Genomic DNA, 22,366 nt, shown 5'->3' on the forward strand with positions numbered 1-22,366 from the left:
CTTATTTTTTCCCATTGATAAAGAATAGGAAAAAAAGCCTTATAAATCAGGCCCTAAGTTAGCCAGATAAATGCTAATTTTAGCACTTTCTGACTATCATGCCAGTTAACATTAAATGTGCCAAAGATCAGTCCTAAAGATAGCTGGATAAAATCTGAGTTGCTGCAGGCCACTGCGGAGTTCATCCTGCAGTAGCTGGAAACAGAGTCTGAGATGATGCAGACCGCTGTGGAGCTTGTCCTGCAGCAGTCAAAACATAGAATGATAGTACCTAGCTAGTTTGCCGATCCACATCAACTGCTCAGCTCTACAATCCCTACCACTCCAGAAATCTGCTGTGCCTGTCCCATGCTTTCTTAAATTCAAATACTGTCCCTTTCTGTACCATCTCCACTGGGAAGTTATTCTATGTATCTACCACCCTTTCTGTTAAGAAATATTTCATAAGTTACTCTTGAGTCTATCCCCTTTCATCCTCATCCCCCTTTCACCCTCATCCCATGAACCCTCATTCCAGATCCTCCTTTCTATTGTAAGATGCCCACTTCCTGTGCATTGATGCTCTGGAGGTATTTAAATGTCTCTGTCATGAAATATAACTACATTAGTTTCTTTTTTTGCTTTGAAAAATACTTAATGTTTAACTCTAATGTTCCTTTAAACACCAGTAATAATTATTTACAACACACAATAAAATAGTTTGTTTTTGTTTTTTAGCCAAAAGGAGCACTAGAAAATGCTTTAAAAGGGCATGCAAACAGTATTCGGATGATACACATTCAACTTGTTCTTCCCCTGGAGCAATCCATGGTAAAAATCAATTGTTAATGTCACAATTCATTGGTAATTCACAAAGTAAAAAAAAGATTGCTGTGTCTATACATGTGGTATACTAATTTGTTTTATGGACTTGTTAAGGGAATGAAGAATTTTGTAGTTTGAGGGTGGGAAGAGATGGCTCTTTGTGAAATTATTTTGTTCATATTTATGTGATCCAATTTCTCCAAAATTTCTTTTGAAAAATTCAGAATAGACCTTTTGAAATTAAATAAAAAGCATTCAGGGAGGGTAACTTTCAAACAACTCTGTGTGGCCCTATAAACGCACCTATATGGCATCGCTGAGATCTACTACAATATTTTATAGCCTCCATGTATCAGGCATGCGCAGATTATAAAATACGTGTATGTCTACCCCTAACATTTGCACATATGTTTTCTTATGTGCGAATGTCTGCAATACATTGAAAACACCTATATTTCCTACCTATTTTAAAAACATTCACGCATATATTTTACACACAAAAAAAATTGTGACTTCTTCTCCTAAAACCCTTTTTATGCATGAAAGTTAAAACATGCATGCGTAATTGAATCACCAGTTGGCTGAAACTTCCACCAGTTCATCCAGTGCTTCTCCAGGTCATCGAGACACTCCTAGTTCTTCAGACCTCCTACCCAACCAATAATAAACAATAGACAAATCTGAAATCAATTGCGTGACATAATTAGCAGATGTAAACTTACCTGAATAAGTTGACAAACATACACACGAGGGTTAATTCAAAATAGCAACTTGCACCTGTCACAGAATGCCCTTAGATCGCCATTTTTTTGTGTGTAAATGTGTGTGCAAGACCAAAAAAACGCACATACATTTGATGTTCATAAAAAGCGTGCACATGAGTGCAAGCTACTTACTGTACATGCATGTATGCTAATTTTACACTCATAAATGTTTTGAAATGTTACCCTAGATGGGTAATTGACATATAAGCCTCTTGGAATATTATAGTATATGACTGAGTAATTCTCTTTTTGAACATAAAAATATGGGCACATATATATTGGACAAGTAGCAACAGACACAGAAAGGGTTTGAATTAGAACAGGTTTGAAACTTTGTGAGCAGTAGTACCAGTGGCGTAGCCAGAATTGATTTTTTGGGTGGGCACAAGGTTAACATGGGTGGGCTGTAGGCATGCAGGTCTACTAGTTGTTTTTTTTACTGATAAATAATGCCAAATTATGCAGCATAGCATTCACATCTACACCTAAGTATGAGGTTTACTTAATGATACAAACATAATTCACGGTGATTTGTGGTACTTTAGCCTTCTTATTATTACAATTTTATACACGGCTCCTACCTGTCCATAAATTTTGAGAGAGCGGTTGTGTTGCTTATATTTAAATTGCTAACATCTCAAAATATAGATATATATTTTTACCTTTGTTGTCTGATCTTTGTATTTTTCTAATCAGTTGGTCCTGGTTTCTTTTTCCCATTTTTTCCCTTATAGCTCATTTCCTAATTCCTTTTCAGTGTCTTTCTCCTATTACTGTCTTCTTCCCTTCCACACACACACACACACACACACACATACACGCTTTCTCTCACAGACTCCCTCTCACACACTCAAGCTGTCACTCTCATATGCTCTCCCCCCCCCCCCCCCCCCCCACAAGCTCACATTCAAGTTCTCACTTTCTCACCCCTCCCCAGGCTTATATTCTTATGCACACACAGACGCACATCCAGGCACCCATTCTCACCCAGACTCCTATTCCCACCCACAAACCCATGCTCCCAGTCTCACCCACACATATTTAAGCTCCCATTCTCATCCATACATATACACATTTAAGGTACTATTCTCACCCACACATACACACATTCAAGCACCCATTCTTATCCACATATTCAAGCTTCCATTCTCACCCACCCACACAAACCCAGGCTCTCATTCTCACCCATATATACACACATTCAAGCTCCCATTCTCACCCACCCACAAACCCAGGCTCCCATTCTCAACCACACATACACACATTCGAGCTCCCATTCACCCACATATTCAAGCTTCCATTCTCACCCACATACACACCCAGGCTCCAGTTTTCACCCACACACACTCCCATTCTCATCCACACATACACATTCAAGCACGTGCACAGCTTCCGCTTTCTCCCCCAGAGCAGGAAGATCAGCTGCCTCTCCTGCTGCCACCGGACTCCTGCTATCTTCGGGCGTCCGAACTTCCTGTCGGGGGGGGGGGGGGGGAGCGGAAGCGCAGCGCACAACGTCCGCTTCCACCCTCCCCCCAAGCAGGAAGATCGGCGCGCAGTACGGCCCGACGCCCGAAGAAGATAGCAGGAGAACGGGTGGCAGCAGGAGAGGCAGCTGATCTTCCAGCTCTGGGGGAGAAAGCGGAAGCTGTGCGCGGCGCTTCCGCTCCCCCAAACAGGAAGTTCGGCAGGCCGTTTGGTCCGAAGATAGCAGGAGAATGGGTGGCAGCAGGAGAGGCAGCTGATCTTCCTGCTCTGGGGGAGGAAGCGGAAGTTGCGCGCGGCGCTTCCGCTCCCCCCCGAACAGGAAGACCGGTTGGCCATGCGGCCGCAGCAGCGCTGCCCCACGTGTGCCGTGATGGCGCGCGAGGCGTGGGTTCTCTTGTTCGCTGTCGCGGGGATGGGATCCCGCGACAGCCTTGCAGTTCCGGTGCCAGTTGGGTGGGCCTGGGTCTAAGTTGGGTGGGCACCTGCCCACCCAGGCCCACCCGTGGCTACGCCACTGAGTAGTACCAATCATCAAGTTTTATCCATTTGTGCATCTTTCAGACACATTCGTGATTCAGTCATCTTTTTAAAAATGTAAAAGTGAAAAGTATTTATTTATTTATTTATTTATTTAAAATCTTTTATATACCGTCGTTTAGTAATGCACCATCACAACGGTTTACATATGGGCACATATATTTGGTTTGGTTACAAATGAAATTTACAAAAGTGCCATTATAATGTCAGTACATGTTTGTATAAAATAAAGTATAAGAAATGTGGCATGGATCTAGTCCACATATATGATTAATATGGTAATCATACAAAGGTTATGCATAAGCTGGAGTTCTCTAACTTAATTATTGAGTATAAAATAAAATAAAAGTTGTGGGACCACTCATCTCAGTAACCTTGTACTGAGTTTTTTCATTCGCTGTTCTCATTATGAAATGCTTTTCTGAATAGCCAGGTTTTTAGACTTTTTTGAAAATATTTGGGTCACTCTGTAATCTTGTCTCTAGTTGCAATGTGTTCCATAATGTTGGACCGGGCAAGGATAGTGCTCTCTCTCTGACTTGTGTTAGTTTCGCTGTTTTTACCGATCGGATTGTTAATAGTGCTTTATTGGCTTTCTCTCCCAGGCCATATCCTCCCCCTTCTCCCTTTCCTGTTCTATCACATCAATCTCTAAACCTTTTCTACTACTGATATTAAAATTTCCCATGGAAATTCTTTAAGAGCCTGAATGCTCAAATATGAGATAAGTAAATGTAAAATATACTTTTGACTTTAAATTTTTAAGAAAGATTATTGAATAATGAATGTATCTGAAAGATGTGTAAATGGACAATATCCAGGTTTGAAGCCTTCACAATTGGTGCTACTACTCACAAGTTTCAAACTTGGGCTAATTTAACCCCCTTTTTTGTGTTTTTTTGAAGGGGTTGTGAATACCAGAATTAGGTGCCTCTTTACAACTGCCATTAGCTCCGAATTTCTCATTGTTGGGAACAATAATGCCATACGCTTATGTGAGTCAATTAGGAACCTGCTTCTAATATTCACTGGTAAAAAGTAAAGGCAGAGACTTTATCGGCATGCTAAACATATTGTAGATTATGTTTACTGGAATAAATTCACTCCTTGTAAATCTGAAAGCCCAACAGAAATCTGATTTCCTCACAATGCATATAGAAGATGTGTTTAATACAGTAGTATGTTCACCTGTTACCATGCTCTTGTTTTCCCAGATATTGGCTTTTTTTTTCTTGTCTACTTGGAATATTTTGATGAATTTCTGTCGTAATATGTAGAAATAAGGGTCAACAAACAAGATTTGTTGATACTTTTTTCTAGGACTGGACTTAATACATTTATGACTGGCTGTCAAAAATTGTATTCCTTTCATCAGGCTGTGGATCTAATGAAGAGACTATAATTCAAAAACTAGTCCTAAATGTACTAAGGTAGTCCTAGAAAAAGATATTGTTTGTTGAACCTTATTTTTAGGAATCTATGTGGACTAACATAGCAGCCACATAATTTTATGTTAATGTTGACATTGTGGATATTTCCATACTGTTATTTCTGTCTGATGTATTGCTTCTTTAATTGTTCTGTAGCAGTATTGTTGGAAAAGGGCTTAGACCTCTTAAAATTAGAATTTTGGTTCTGGTGTCTTGTTTTATATTTTCATTTCCTGTGTCCTTTCTTTTCTGATTTATTCTTATTCTCAACTTTATTTTATGTCTCTTCTTTCTAAACTGATTCTGAAGAAATATATTAAAGCTAGGGTAAGCATTTGTATTTCAACCATAACTGTTATGCATGGTATTTAAAATGGTATAATCTTTTGATTTGGCAAAAGATTGAGTATACCTCTTTTACAATACTTCCAGTCAAGTAAATTAATAGTGCTAATCCAGATATAACGAGAACAGTGATACTCCACCAGAATCACATGATAACATGTAGAACATCAGGATGTCAGTATTTCATGCCTAAATCGGGGTGGAGTCTGCACCGGAAGGGGAGGAATCGGGGCGAGCTCGGTGACGACTTCGCTGATGGCAAAAAAGTAGGACACCTTATCGCTGCCAACAACGCACCCAATAGCACCACCTTTCACGGTGGCGCTATTGGGTGCGAAAGCCGGCAGCGATCGCACCACAGAGGTGCAATTGCTGCCGGCTTTCACAGGCCCGCCTCCCCGTCCCCCGTTACCACCGACCTTAGAAAATCCAGGCCTTAGTACTTTGAAAACACCACAAAATAGGTTATTACATTTTGAGTAATAAGTCCCCGGTATAGTCAACCATTGGATCTAATGATAATAATTATCATAGCAGTTTTTTAAGTATAACGTAGACATTCTTAGCTGCTAAAACTTTACTGTAGGACCAGGAATGTACAGGTACTATCAATGAGCATTTAACCACTTGAGAAAATAAGAAGGGCACATGCTTGATTCAGAATTCTTTAACTTAATGTTTAATAGCTATCATGAAGTATTGCTTTTTAGTCATAGATTGTGGTTAATATTACTAGTTATATGTATTTATTTATTCACTTTTCAATCGCTTTTCCACAGATGTTCAAAGCAACTTACAAAACAGAATAATCAAATGGTATAACATAATAAATGAAATCACTAAAATCAGCATAACCAACAAAATCCTAAAATAGAATGTTAATGCAACAAATGTAGGCCATCAAGAATAAACACAAAATGAGATAATAATATAAATAAACAGATAAAAAGCAAAAAATGGAGATGACATAGAAAATTGTAAAAGCTAAAAAATAAAGATTACTAACACAATTGTTTTTCTATTACAGCAACTAAAAAATGGTGGCACACTCAAAAGCCAGAGTAAAAAAGCCAGGCTGTAGTTAATTTACAGAATTTAAGATAGTCTCTATTCAAACACACCTTCAATGATACACTATTCCCACAAATATGGAACTATGCATAACAAGGCCCTATTTAATATTGTCTTTAATTTTGCCTTAGAAAGAGGTGAGATTTGAAGAAGAGCTCCCTGTGCTGATCCTGACACCCATTTTGATACATAATTCTACACCTGATCTAGTAAATATCCAGCAGCAACTTTATTCAAAGCTGTCTGAGTCAAGGATAATTTAAATTTGGCCACAAAGCATTGGTAGCCAATGTACATTTTTCAGACATGGCATAATTTGATCCCTGGACTACATGCCAGAAAGCAGACAGGCGGCAATATTTTAACTAAGTCACAATTGTATATTCTTGCTTGAATTGCTAAGCAGTCAGTGTTCCTTTCTTATCTTCAAATCCCAAAGAACTCAATTTTTGAATACCAAATAACATTAAAAAATTGAACAGTTCAAACTCACTGAGTATGCCAGGGTATCAAGAATAACCATATAGACAGCAGTGCCTGGTTGAGCTGTTAAGTCTCTGGAAGCCCAATATTCAAAGGAGAGACAACTGCAATTATAGTAGAAGCTGTAGATACTAGTGAGTAGTACTAGTGAGATAGGAATAAACAGGTGAAGAAATTACGCTCTAATGAAGGGGTGGCCAAATCCAGTCCTCAAGAGCCACAAACAGGCCTGGTTTTCAGAATATCCACAATGAATATGAATGAAATAGATTTGTATGCACTGACTCCATTGAATCAATTTCTAAATAATGAATGCAGATACATTTAATTAAAATTAATGTAAATGTAAATTTACATCAGATTGAAAATGCATTCTGCCAAAGGTGCCGTATAGATGTCAAAAAGGATTAGTGACACTACTGAGCCCTGCAGAGCTCCAGAGTACAACTGCCAAGTTTCAGATGCAAAATTGTCAAAGTGGACCTGCTGAGGTCTATCATTTAGAAAGGATTTAAATCAACTTAGTACTGTATCCTCAATACCAATCTCATTTAATCTATTTATCAGTAAGTTATGGACATCTACTACTTAACATTTCTAAAGTGCTACTAGGTGTACGCACCACTGCACAGATACATAAGAGGCAATTCCTACTGCCTGGAGCTTACAGTCTAGTTAACATGGTTCACTCCATGACGGTGGTTGAGTATCACTCAGCTAGACTGTGCATTCATGTATCTTACTGTGTGTATGTTTGGGATTCTCTATCCCTTGCCCTGAAAATAGACTGTTACCAGTTTTCCATCAGCAGATTGCTTTTGTGGTACACTTCTGCCGGCCATTGGTTTTAGGTGATGAAATAAACATTTAAAGTGAGCTTACTTATATTAATATGTAAATTTGGTTTTCCAGAGCATTTTAAATCAGAGTATCCGGTTATTACAGAGGACAGCACCAGAGTTCCCGGTAGGTTTTCCCCTATCTATAAAAGTAAATATATCTATATGTTTATAGTATTTGTTTTACTTGAGTTTATTTGTATTACAGTGTCATTGTGCAGTCTCTCATATTCAGTAAGCTGGTGAATGGTTAAAGTTAACTGAGTAACTTCAGTTAGTACATTCAGTGGAATAAGTCTCAAGCTGAATAAAGTGGCTAAAGTTACCTGAATACATTTATCAGGGTTACCTTGCTTTTCATCTGCTTTATTTATTTTATTTATTTATTTATAGATTCTTTTATACCGCGGTACGTATAGACATACATCACCTCGGTTTACAGTGAAACAATAAATTAGCAACAGGCTTTACATGTAACAGTTTAAAAAACAGTAAAACGTTTGACAGCAACAGGCTTTACAGAAACAAGGGTTTTAAAGATAATATGCATACATCATTAAAATATCAAACAATAAAATATAAATAACCATGTATTCGCAGGAGCAAATTAACTGTCAGCAGCGAGACCAATGTCACATTGCATACAATAGCCTAAATTGAGTAACAGTGGGGGGGTATGGAATAGCAGAATGTAAATACAAAATGCGAGGAAAAGAATTTGGAGCCAGTGAGGAATAATAAGGGATAGCTGAATTTTTAGGTTAGATGAGATTCATAGAGTGAATGCTTGTTCAAACAACCATGTTTTAAGGTTTTGTTTGAAGGTTTTGTGACAGGATTCAAGACGCAGGTCTAACGGCATGTTGTTCCAGATTTTGATACCCGCTATGGAGAATGATCGGTCTATGGTGGAAACGTGTTTGATGTGTTTTAGTGGATGGACAGCTAATTTCGCTTGGTGAATATTTCTAATTGGTCTGTTGGAGGTGCGAAAAATGAGCTGATCAGAGAACCATTGCATCTCTTGGTTGTGAATTGATTTGTGGATGAGTGAGAGAACTTTAAAAGTAATTCTGAAGGATACGGGTAGCCAATGTAGGAACATGAGTGCTGGAGTGATATGTTCATGCCGTCGAGTATTAGTAATTAAACGAGCAGCGGCATTCTGCAACATCTGAAGAGGTTGAATTGTGCTTTTAGGGAGACCCAGTAGTAGTGCATTACAATAGTCAATCTTTGGTAGAATTGTGGCTTGTAACACAGTCCGGAAGTCCTGAGGATGTAATAATGGTTTAATTCTTTTCAAAGTATGTAACTTGAAGAAGCCACTCTTGATTGTGGTTGAGATGAAATTGTTCAAAGTAAGATGATTATCAATAATGACCCCAAGGCTGCAGACCTGCTTTAGCTTGGTATGGTCTGTTGTTGAGGAGGGATCATGTTGCATGTTAGTTGAAGTGTTCTTGTGTGGTGTTATAATGAGTAGTTCAGTCTTGTTGGTGTTGATTGCAAGAAAGTTTTCCATGAGTAGATTTTTTATTTCAGTAAGTGCTGATTCCCAGGTTTCCATGGCCTTAGCAAGTGAATCCTTGATTGGAATAATGATCTGGACATCGTCGGCGTATATGAAATGCCGGAGATCCAATTTCTTCAGTAGATTACAGAGTGGAGATAGATATACATTGAAAAGAGTTGAGGAAAGTGAGGATCCTTGAGGGACACCTTGTGACAGATTTCTAGGTTTTGACGTATGGTGTCCCACTTTGACACTGTAAGTCCTATCTTTCAGGAATGATTGTATCCAGGATAAGGCAGTGCTGGTGATGCCAATTTGTGAAAGGAGAGAGAGGAGAGAGAGGAGTTTCCCAGTATTGCCTGTATGCAGGGTCCCAACAGTCCCCATGGGATTCCCCTTCCTTTCCTGCTATAAGATAAAGCAAAATGTGCAATACTAGGATCTCCTTCCCTCCCACCCAATCCTCCAGTGTTAAGATATAAGGTTATGCTCAGGTCACCTCTTTCCAGACCTGTGGCCCACTCCCCAGATATTGCCCAGATTCACTCCTTATGACACTGGACAAGTATCTCATCCTCTGGGGTCAGGGAAACACCTACAGGACCTAAATGTTAAGTGGCTTTGAAATGTCACGAAAGGCAAATGAGTATTAAACTAAAAAATACATCAAAGTAGAAGTGTCTCCAGGCCCTCTCCTGTCCCATCCAGAACCCTACCACAATCCTCAAGCTGAAAGATGGTAGTGTTACCATGCTCCCGGCGTACATAGTTATTCTGACAATAAGGCTGGTAGCATATACTGCAGACCTTCTGGCAGTATCCAGCAGTACTCTGAAAGCGTAAGCCAGCAGCATAGCTATCAGAGCAAAACTTGTTTCCAGGAGCACGGTAAGATTCTACCACCTCCTGGCTTGGGCTTGTCAATTTTGTGGGTATTCAGGCACCCTAACCGGCCATATTCAAAGTTGTCCAGGTAGATTTCAAAGTTGTCCAGATAGATTTACCCAGATAACTTTATTCAGGGATATTCAGAAGGCCATTTATCCCATTGAATATCTCCGATAAGTTATCTGGCTAATCCTAGCTAATTAAGTAATCCTTTATATGTTTATTTAAATATTTGTCTCTAAGCTTTTAGCACTGATTAATTACAAAGAAATAAGATAATAAGATATACTAAACTAGATAGTCAAAACATCAGGGTTAAAAAAGACAGTGTGTTAAATGATAGTGTAAAAGGACCTCCAAATGTATCTTTTATTAGTAGGGTTACCTGTAAAGGAGTAGCCCTATTACCCCTCCTTAATCTGTGTGAGACCAGGCTAGAGATCTGGTCCACCTTAAATCCCATAAAGGGAAAAAGCTCATGTGGGTGGGAACTAGGGGTGTACAGGGATAAAAAAATTTGGGGGTTTTTTTGGGTTTTTTTTTCAGGTGTTTTTTTCACCATAAATTTAATTTTGCAGAATGTTTGATTCATTTCATTCATTTAAAAAAACAAACTAAACATTAAAAAAAAAAAATCAAAAAAACTCCTGTTGCCACCACCCATCCCTTCCAGCTGGAAAAATGCTAGGGCCAGGATCCCACTGGCCACGACTTACCCAATCCAATGGGGATCTGCCGGTGATGCCTAGGCCCAGGCCGAGGGCACCATTTTGCTATACAGCATTGTACGACAATGCCGTACATTAAAAATGTGCTATTCACTGGGGAAGATGTGCTGGAGTTAAATCCAGTACGACCCCAGCAGATGGCATCTATTAAAGAAGAAAGAAGAGAATGTGATCCTCAGAGCACCAAGGCCGAGGCCCAGGCATCTGGCCTGGGTCTGGGCTGAAGTCCTAGTGTCAGGACCTGACCTCCAGGCCAGGTCATGTTGTCAGGCCTGGGCCCAGGCTCTCGTCTATGCCAAGGCCCAGATGTTGGGTCCCGGACTCCATGCAGTGCCCTGACATTGGGCCTGAACCAAGGCCCAAGCATCGGGAGACTTCTCCGGATACCTGGCCACTTCCTCGGATACCTGATTGATCAAGTAAGTGTTCAAGTGCTCAGGTCTTGGCCAAGGCCCCAACATCACCCAGGCCTAGGCAAAGGGCCGGGTGTCATGCTTGGGCCTACTGCGGCCCTGCTTTAGGCCTTGGCCTATGCCCTAGTTGAGGCACTGGTCTCAGGCCTAGGCCCAACCACACATTTTAAACAAATTACAGAAACAAGGTTCATTTCACTCAGGGGCCCCTCAATTTGTTTCATGATCCCTCCAAATGAAATGAATTGCCCTTATTCATCACATTTGCAAATTCATTTAAAACAAATGCATATCCCTAGTATGAACCTGCTGGACAGATTAAATGGCGGAGCCCAGCTAGAAATGGTGGGGCCCTCGTGTCTCCAGAGAAGCCAGTTCCTGTACCTTCTCTGGTGTAAGTACACAGCTTGAATGTAGGCAGTCTATTGTTATTATATATTGATAAGGGTAATAAAGTTAAAAGTTGCAAGAAGAAAGGCTGGAGTCGGTGTGGTTCCTGCCTTCAGCCTTTGAAAGTTACTCAGTTATTCCATATATGGTGTCAGTTCAGGAATTACTCCTCTATGCAGCTGCACAGAGAGAAACCGAGTCTGTAAGGGTGCAAAAGAAGCAAAGTTGTTACTTGTGGACAAACTACTGAGGATTTTAAAAGACTGGCTCAGGGAGGAGCACAGAAAGAAAAAAAATATTTTTTTTCCTTTAATACATAGAGCAGTGTTTGAGGTCTGAAGGACAACTTGGCTGTAAAAGTTTGTGTGCAAGTAAGGAGATAAGCTCCACTTGTTTAGTGAGGGAACATAGTGCGTTAGCAGATGGATATGCAGGGGTTTTTTCCTTTTACCTTTTAACAGAAAAAAAGAGAGAAACAGTTTGTGCAGAGAGACTGTGTTTGAATGGAGCATGGCCCTGCAGAAAGTGAAGCTGCCAGAGTTGGTGTGAGTATTGAAACAGGGTGTGGCCTTCCAGTAGCAAGCCAGCTACTCTGCTCTAGAGAAAACATGACTGAACTAGAAACCCAAGCTCTGTGTCAAAGCTTCATGGAAGAACAGAGGCAACTACAGGATTGTGCTATAAGGAGCCAGATTTTCTGGATAAATGCTGAGAAAGAGTTGGAAACAAGCTGGGCACACATAGCTGCTAGTCTGGCAGAAGTAGAGCTAGAAGCAGAGGAAGCACATCAGCAATATAAATCACAGGTTTGATGTTTTACCCTCCAGATGGACAAAAGTGCAGTGCAAGTGTGCTGAAGCCAGAACAGAGCCTGTGGATGGTCTGGCAGGAAAAACTGGCATGGAATCAGTGACCACACCACGGGAACAGGTGGCCAAAGAAAAGTCTGAGTGGCAAGGACAGGCACAGCAAAGTGCAAGAAAAGAGAATAGGACTCAGGTGAATGAACCTACAGAAACTGTGACTGAGATGATGATGGTGCAGCTTTACAGCCTGGCCTGAATAAGGAGGTAGCATAGAGTAACCTGTTGGAAGCAGCATAGACTGGTCTAAGGAAGGCAGTAGGGATGTGAATCGTTTTTCAACGATTAAAATTATCGTCCGATAATGTTTATATCGTCTTAAATCGTTATAGAACACGATACAATAGAAATTCTAACGATTTATCGTTAAAAATCGTTAAATCGTGTTAGTGCGCACTAACTCGAGTTAGTGCGCACTAACTCCCCGTTAGTGCGCACTAACTCGATTTAGTGCGCACTAACTGAAAATGATACAAATAAACACTTTCCAGGTCACTGAAGGTCAGTTAGGAATGAATATGTGTTCCTATTGGCTGGCTGCCCTCTTATCTATTGATATTACCAAGGTTACCACTGAGGTGATGGTTGGGGGGATAAGAAATGGAACTGGAAACTAACGAACACCAACAGAAAATGAAACAAAGTGTTCACACTTCCCAGGTCAGTAAAGGTCACTTAGGAATGAATATGTATGTATGTATTCCTATTGGCTGGCTGTGCTCTTATCTATTGATGTTACCAATATGGTTGGGGGGATGTGAAATGGAAACAGTTGGAAGCTTGACAAAAAAGTAATGTAATGATCAGCACTCACGTGACTAGAACTTGTTTGTTTATTATTTTTGTTAGCAGGCACCTGAAATGCTAGTGCATGTTGAATTTGCCAATCACTGTGCATTTTAGAAAGGTGGTCCTGGCTGGAACTGTACACAGTTCAAATATATGTAATTGATTGTTGGTAAGTGTATTTTTTAAGTAGCCACACTGGCACCAGTATGTTTACGTTTCCTCCTACTTAACTCACTAGCTCAGCTTTGTAAGAAGGGCTTCTCTGCTTGTGTGTTGTTTTTGTTTGGTGTGAGGAGAGCAGAAACATCAGATCTTTATTCAATCTACTACAGTCATCTCTTACAGTGCCCTATCCCTATTAATACCAGGAGTGTTGTTATCTTCCTGCACACAGTGCCCTAACCCTGATACCAGTCTGAGACAGCTCCCTCCCTGCATTACTAGTGAGAGGCTGGCTTCACAGACAGGGGGGAGCTGCCTGACCCTCACTCCTGACTTCCCCCATGTCCCAGCTAGTGAATGGTGTGTGGGTGAGGGGGGGGGGGGAGGATGGTGAAGTCTGAGACAGCTCCCTCCCTGCATTACTAGTGAGAGGCTGGCTTCACAGAGAGGGGGGAGCTGCCTGACCCTCACTCCTGACTTCCCCCATGTCCCAGCTAGTGAATGGTGTGTGGGTGAGGGGGGGGGGAGGATGGTGAAGTCTGAGACAGCTCCCTCCCTGCATTACTAGTGAGAGGCTGGCTTCGCAGACAGGGGGGAGCTGCCTGACCCTCACTCCTGACTTCCCCCATGTCCCAGCTAGTGAATGGTGTGTGGGTGAGGGGGGGGGGGGGGAGGATGGTGAAGTCTGAGACAGCTCCCTCCCTGCATTACTAGTGAGAGGCTGGCTTCACAGACAGGGGGGAGCTGCCTGACCCTCACTCCTGACTTCCCCCATGTCCCAGCTAGTGAATGGTGTGTGGGTGAGGGGGGGGGGGGGGAGGATGGTGAAGTCTGAGACAGCTCCCTCCCTGCATTACTAGTGAGAGGCTGGCTTCACAGACAGGGGGAGCTGCCTGACCCCTCACTCCTGACTTCCCCCATGTCCCAGCTAGTGAATGGTGTGTGGGTGAGGGGGGGGGAGGATGGTGAAGTCTGAGACAGCTCCCTCCCTGCATTACTAGTGAGAGGCTGGCTTCACAGACAGGGGGGAGCTGCCTGACCCTCACTCCTGACTTCCCCCATGTCCCAGCTAGTGAATGGTGTGTGGGTGAGGGGGGGGGGGGGGAGGATGGTGAAGTCTGAGACAGCTCCCTCCCTGCATTACTAGTGAGAGGCTGGCTTCGCAGACAGGGGGGAGCTGCCTGACCCTCACTCCTGACTTCCCCCATGTCCCAGCTAGTGAATGGTGTGTGGGTGAGGGGGGGGGGGGGAGGATGGTGAAGTCTGAGACAGCTCCCTCCCTGCATTACTAGTGAGAGGCTGGCTTCACAGACAGGGGGGAGCTGCCTGACCCTCACTCCTGACTTCCCCCATGTCCAGCTAGTGAATGGTGGTGTGGGTGAGGGGGGGGGGGGAGGATGGTGAAGTCTGAGACAGCTCCCTCCCTGCATTACTAGTGAGAGGCTGGCTTCACAGACAGGGGGGAGCTGCCTGTCCCTCACTCCTGACTTCCCCCATGTCCCAGCTAGTGAATGGTGTGTGGGTGAGGGGGGGGGGGTGGATGGTGAAGTCTGAGACAGCTCCCTCCCTGCATTACTAGTGAGAGGCTGGCTTCACAGACAGGGGGGAGCTGCCTGACCCTCACTCCTGACTTCCCCCATGTCCCAGCTAGTGAATGGTGTGTGGGTGAGGGGGGGGGGGGGAGGATGGTGAAGTCTGAGACAGCTCCCTCCCTGCATTACTAGTGAGAGGCTGGCTTTGCAGACAGGGGGGAGCTGCCTGACCCTCACTCCTGACTTCCCCCATGTCCCAGCTAGTGAATGGTGTGTGGGTGAGGGGGGGGGGGGAGGATGGTGAAGTCTGAGACAGCTCCCTCCCTGCATTACTAGTGAGAGGCTGGCTTCATAGACAGGGGGGAGCTGCCTGTCCCTCACTCCTGACTTCCCCCATGTCCCAGCTAGTGAATGGTGTGTGGGTGAGGGGGGGGGGGGGGATGGTGAAGTCTGAGACAGCTCCCTCCCTGCATTACTAGTGAGAGGCTGGCTTCACAGACAGGGGGGAGCTGCCTGACCCTCACTCCTGACTTCCCCCATGTCCCAGCTAGTGAATGGTGTGTGGGTAAGGGGGGGGGGGAGGATGGTGAAGTCTGAGACAGCTCCCTCCCTGCATTACTAGTGAGAGGCTGGCTTCACAGACAGGGGGGAGCTGCCTGACCCTCACTCCTCTGGGGTATTGTGATCTTCCTGCACACAGTGCCCTATCCCTGATACCAGGGGTGTTGTGATCTTCCTGCATGCAGTGCCCTATCCCTATTAATACCAGGAGTGTTGTGATCTTCCTGCATGCAGTGCCCTATCCCTATTAATACCAGGAGTGTTGTGATCTTCCTGCATGCAGTGCCCTATCCCTGATATCGGGATGTGTGCAAGAAGATCACAACACCCCCGGTATCAGGAATAGGGCACTGTGTGCAGGAAGATCACAACACCCCCCAGTATCAGGAATAGGGCACTGTGTGCAGGAAGATCACAACACCCCTGGTATTAGGGATAGGGCACTGTGTGCAGGAAGATCACAACACTCCTGGTATTAATAGGGATAGGGCACTGTGTGCAGGAGATCACAATACCCCTGGTATCAGGGTTAGGGCACAAGTTCTAGTCACATTGACTGATCACATTACTTGTTTTGTCAAGCTACCAACTGTTTCCATTTCCCATCCCCCATATACTGTCAGTAGGAAACTTGGTAACATGAATAAATAAGAGGGCAGCCAATAGGAATACATATTCATTCCTAAACTGACCTTAACTGACCTGAAAAGTGTCAAATTGTATCATTTTCAGTTAGTGCGCACTAACTCCCAGTTAGTGCGCACTAACTCCCGTTAGTGCGCACTAACTCGAGTTAGTGCGCACTAATCGGAAAAAACGATTTTTAACGATTTTTTAACTAAAAAATCGTGCCTAAGATGATTTTCTTGCCCTGCCACACGATTTCTATCGTTAAGACGATATGGAAAACGATTCACATCCCTAGAAGGCAGCATGGAGGAGCCAGAGAGGGATGCAGCAGAGTGGTCCAACAGAGACGCTGCAGGGTGGCCAGAGAGAGGCACTGAAGAATGGTCTGAGGAAGGTGCTGCAAAGAGGTCAGATAGAAGCACTGCAGAGATGCCAGAGGAAGATACTATAGAGAGGCCAGAAGGAAATGTGTAGAGTACCCAGAGGCAATCTCTGCAGAATGGCCAGAGCATGGTGGTACAGATGAAGATGGTGCAAAGAAGGCAGAAAATGCCATGGTAAAAAAGGAAAAAGAGTGAAAGCCACCATGAAACATACAAATTTATTTATTTAGGGTTTTTTTATACCGGCATTCCTAGGTACATCATGTTGGTTTACATAGAACTGAATTAACAGGAAAAGAAAGGTACATGAAACTGTAACATTGATAACAAAAACAGAGTTAAGGAATTTTAAGAGAAAGGAAAGTAACAATAAGATAACAATATGAGAACAATGAGGGAGGTGAAACAACTGTGAGGTTATAAAAACAATGAATTAGGCATCAAACAAGATATTAATCAAGTAATTATGGACTAGGCATAAGCTTGTTTGAAGAGCCAGGTTTTGAGTTTTTTCATGAATTTCTGAGTGCACTGTTCTTGTTGGAGATTGGGTGGCATGGAATTCCAGGAAGATGGACCTGCAATGGAGTGCACGTTCTTTTGTGGTAGTAAGGTGGGAAAGTTTAGGTGAGGGTATGCATAGAATGCCTTTATAGGAGGATCTGGTTAGTCTGTTAGGGGTGTGGAATTGTATGGAGTCATTTAGCCAGTGCATGCTCTGGTTGTGTAGGGTTTTATGGATGATACGGTAGGAGATGGTTGTGTTGGGTTTTGTAGATGATACGGTAGGAGATGAGGAGCCAGTGAAGATCTCTGAGGATGGGGGTGATATGATCTTTTTTGCAGGTATTTGTGAGTATTCTAGCAGCGGAGTCTATATATAAATAGAGTCTAGAGAGTCTGGCTGGAGGAGGAGTGGAACCCAGGGCAACAAAAGACTCCTTTCAAGGACTAGGGTAGACACTGGGCAAAGGGCACAGTGGGTGGTGATAATCATGGTATTTGGGGTAACCCTAAGGAGAGGGGGGTGAGTCTAACCCTATAACCCTAACCCAGAATCTAGCTGGCAGAGGCCAGAAAGAAGGTCTTGGTGAATGGTGTCACTTTCTTAGATGGGATCCAGGGGTAGCAAAGACACTCGGCCCAATGGGTTTGTGTTGAGGGGAAGGCTTTGTAAAGGAGTGGCCCTACTACTCCACCTTAATCTGGCGGGTCCAGACTAGAGGTCTAGTCCACCTTAAATCCCATAGAGGGAGAGAGCTCTGTGGGTGGGAACATACTGGGGAGAATAAGAGGTGAAGCCCAGCTGGGAACAGGGAGACCCCACATCTCCAGGAGAAGCCAGGTCCTGAACCCTCTTTGGGACAGCTATGGTATAAATACATTGCTGGAAGGTAGGTAATCTAATGTTTTTTTTAAATTGATATGGGTAATAAAGTTAAAAGTTGCAAGAAGAAAGACTAGAATCAGTGTGGTTCCTGCCTTCAACCTATGAAAGTTACTTGGCTATCCCACAGTGCCCTTAATTTTTATGGTCACAGTGGTCTCTCAGACTTGGTGTTCCAGTAGGGCAGGTGGGAGTATGTTAGCAGGATTGACACTTCCCAATGGAGAGGGTCTGAATTTTGATAAGTCTCCTGCTCCTGTGTAAAGCAGTTGGGGGTTTTTGGATCAGAAATCAGGAGAAGTTAGTCTGCAGCTAATGTGTTTGACATTTTGCAGCTTGAATGCTGAGTTCATATCTGTTTGTCCATATTACCTCCTTGTGCATATCTCTTTTGTGACAGTCTCTAATATATTTTTGATCACCATAGACATTCTTGGTCAGCTGAACTCAAGCCTATCCCCCTCCACTCAGCTTTTACGGCTTTCTGCTAAGTTTATATATATAAGTGTGTGTGTGTGTGTGTGTGTGTGTGTGTGCAAAGAGAGAAAGAGACAGAGACAGAGACCTAAAACTGATCTACAAGAAATTACCGTATGTGGACAAAAAGCAGATGTTGACTATCTCTGTGAGGTGGGTTCAGTCGTTAAACTTCAGAAAGAAGAGAAAATATATATGTAATAATAATGAAAAAAATATATATATACTACGTGCACTTCACAGATGTATCTTCAACATCGAGTTGAACTAATTGATGTATTCTCCAGGCAGTACTTGTGGGTTTTTTAGACTGACCACAAATTCCAGCTCTGACTAGAATAAAAATAGCTGATAAAGAAGAGTATAAAAACCAAGCTTTCAGAAAATAGTGTGGGAGAGCGTAATGGGTTGTTGGACATAGTGGACTTTATTAGTAGGTTGGGGGCACATTAAGGTATATATAAGAGTTTTGGGTGGGCACATAGAGGTTAGGTTGGGGGCAAAGTAGGATTGTTGACTTGGTGGCACGGTGAGTATCATTAGTGAATTGGGACATATTAAAGGTGTTAGAGTTCTGGGAGTACAGTGAGGTGGAGTGGTGGACAAATTGGTTGGGGTAATTTGGTGTGTTAGGGAGCACAATGGGGTATGTTAGTTGGAGGCATGTGGGCATCTCTAGCGGGTTAGAAAACATTTAGGTATATTGTGATTTTAGGGACAATGAGGTGTGTTAGTCATTTAGGTATAGTCATTTAGGTATATTGTGATTTTAGGGACAATGAGGTGTGTTAGTCTTTATGGAGCATTTGGGGTGTTTTGGCCAGCTGTGGACTTTATGGAAGTTTTTTAATGGATTGGGGCATCATTAGAGTATGTTAATGGTAAGAGTGCTTAAGGGGCTAGGGGATCATAATAGGGAAGTGAAGAATTTAACGTGTGGGGGGGCTGGGGGGCTAGAGTAAGAGGTTGGCTTGTGGGGTGGATCATATCCCATCCCAGAACTACATTCCCTCCTTCCAGTCAGAAGGACCTCTCTTCCTCCCTGCGCAGGAGGATAAGGGTATTTCTACAGTTGAGGGTAATGGGCTTACCTATTATTATTAATTTGGTGACTGCACTGTCAAAGAAGGGACCATGAACCAATGCTCATTCTGAACTGGGAAACCAGTCTTCTTTCAGAATCTGATTCTGAATGGGGCTCGGTCTTTCTTTTAAAGTGCAGGCCATAAATGATAAAATGAATAATAAGTAGGGTAGGCGAGATGCAGCTGTAGAAGATAGGGATACCATCTTCCTATAACAGATGATTGTTGTAAATGACAGTTCTTACTCCTATTGCTTCTGTTCTCAGTCTTTAATGGAGTGTAATGTTTTCAACCGCTAAGAGTAAAATAGCACAGGGAAAGGTGGATTTGGGGACCCTTTGCCTGTATTTTCACCTTTGCTACAACATCTCATTCACACACACTGTCTATCATATTAAGATCTCCTGAAACTGTTTTAGCCAGGAGACCCTGGTCAGACTATACTGATAATTCTTCTCCTTACAGGAGAGCTCTGGGTAGTGGCATCCTGCAGTTTTATTTGCCTAAGACAGTGTAAGCCAATATAGACAGACAAAAAATATTTTAAATAAATACATTGTACAGAGATCTATACTTTGTAAATGCTTTGAGATTACAGTGTATTAGTTTTGTTTCAGTGTTCCATATTTAAGTTAATTTAATAACTGAAATCAATACAGTATTTTAGAGTACTTTATCTACCACATTAATGTGTACAACCATATCATACAACTGAGTTTTCCTAAAATCATGTAAAATTCATTCCACACTGAAATTTAAGCCTGGGTACTCCAATTTGTGTTTAGACAGGAATTGATAGATACTGTTCTTCATGGTACTATTACTCTTGTACAGTGTTTTGAATTAAATGTATCTGTCACTGTCACAGTCAAAACAGCAGCAAAAGCAGTTTAGTAAAGAGGAGTGAAATACACCTGTTGGTGAAAGTCACTGCTACAATAGCCAAACAGAATGTAACAAAGTTGTCTGCATGATATATGTTCTGCTTTAGGGGGAAATAGCAAACGTGATTACATCTGTAGATGCAGCTCAGATGCTCATAAGGGACAACGCTTCTTCTGTGGTCATTCAGGTAAAAGTCCTATAATAACCATATGAATTGTATATAGCAAAGTATACTGTTATGGACACATTTTGAGTTGTTTTCTTTATTTTTTAAGGAAACAAAGAAGTACATGGAAACAATTATTGGCTATTTTGTGCTGTATATTCAATGGTTTAAGGATTCTGTAAGTAGTTTTTTTTAATTGAAAATACAACTACATTGCATTGAATAGTATAATGTATCAATGTGTACACGTGGAGAGTTAGAAGCATGGTTAATTTTCTGTGTAAATAAGTCATGAATTTAATATGAATAGAAAGTTGCATAACTTATTTAATATCTCCAAACAGGACTGAACGTTCTGTGAATGACTACCTATCTAAATCCAGGCCACCACACAAATGTACTCTGTTTTGTCAAAATAGTAGGATTGGTTCATAGAAGCCATGAAGGAAATTTTCATTGTATGTAAAAGCATGCTGTTTCATTAGCATACTGATTAGACACTGATGGAAGAGTGCAAATGCTTGCTACTGTTGGTAATACAATCATCTGTCTGCCTGCTACTGCTTAGACCGTTCTTCACTTCTATCCCTCTTGACAGTATCACAAGATGCATTAATTATGTTGTGTCACAAACGGGAGGTAGATAGAAGGTTTTCAGTTCTATTCCACATGGACATCATTTGATTAAGGCTTGAGGAGGTCCATATTCAACTGCTGTGCAGCTCAGCTGGTTAGCAGAATAAACTTTCCCAGCTTCCTTAGCCCATATAGTCAGAGGTGTGGCTGCACTGCTGAATATATCCAGCTATCATAAAGCTAGGTGGCTATACTAGAATGCTGATTCGCATTACAACCCAATACAGGTATTGCACTTATATATGTATGGCATAAGTATATCAAGAGCATCTGAAGCATAGGCCCAGGGAAATAAAATGAAGTCTGATCATAATGAAAGGTACACATCTTTTATTTCAAATGCCTGTAAAACCATAAGAAATAATATTTGTAAGGAAAAAGAGATATAGGAATAAGACCTAATGAGAAAGCAATAAGGCCAATAAACAAGAAAGTGGATAGTTTGAGGGATTTAGCTTATTCTATAAAATCTGGATATATAACAGGTTAAACATGGGCAGCGGTGCAATGAGAGCCATTTAATGCTGTTTCGGGCTTCCTCTGACATCAGAACCCATGATGCCACATCTGGTGTCCTTTGATACAAGACATGTATGTTCTTTCATTCTTCTTCAATCAGTTTACCTAAAGAAATAGCTGACTTCAACAAACAGTATTGACTAGTGAATAGTACAGCTACCATGGTACAGTAATTTGTACTTTGCATATAGATAGCTAACATTATTAATAGCCATGGGGAAAATTTTCACAATGCACATTTTATACAGTCACGTTTTTCCTTCCAACCCATTGAAAGTGTTTGCTTAGCAGAAAAGTAGTTTAACTTTCAAGTTTGGACACAACATTTTTCCCTCTGATTCTTCTGTTTTTAGACTTTGGTTTTCTGAGCATAAACAAGTTGTTGTACAAACAAGTTGTGAGGTCAGGAATTTCTGGATGGTAAAATAAGTAGAATTGTTAATATGAATTCGGAAACATTTATAGTAAAGGTTTTATGTTAACACATATTTTCTTCCTGTAGATTGCCATGGATGTAGCAGCATGCAAGCCCATTGCCAATTTCATAGATACAGCAGTAGATGTCTTTTTATGCAGCTACTTAGTAGACTCTATG

General features: G+C 42.0%; 1 protein-coding gene across 6 annotated transcripts in view; it reads left to right on the plus strand.

Moving 5' to 3' along the window:
* PROM1 (prominin 1) overlaps window positions 1-22,366 on the plus strand; it is a 342,522-nt gene that overhangs the window by 292,146 nt on the left and 28,010 nt on the right. For all 6 annotated transcript variants that reach the window (XM_029590622.1, XM_029590614.1, XM_029590641.1 and 3 more), the window contains 5 exons: window positions 718-810; window positions 7,835-7,888; window positions 20,557-20,637; window positions 20,726-20,794; window positions 22,274-22,366. In XM_029590622.1, the coding sequence (XP_029446482.1) occupies window positions 718-810; window positions 7,835-7,888; window positions 20,557-20,637; window positions 20,726-20,794; window positions 22,274-22,366 (390 nt within the window). The remainder of the gene's footprint in view (window positions 1-717; window positions 811-7,834; window positions 7,889-20,556; window positions 20,638-20,725; window positions 20,795-22,273) is intronic.

This window comes from Rhinatrema bivittatum, chromosome 1 (genome assembly GCF_901001135.1).
Source record: "Rhinatrema bivittatum chromosome 1, aRhiBiv1.1, whole genome shotgun sequence".
In the NCBI taxonomy this organism is placed as follows: Eukaryota; Metazoa; Chordata; class Amphibia; order Gymnophiona; family Rhinatrematidae; genus Rhinatrema; species Rhinatrema bivittatum.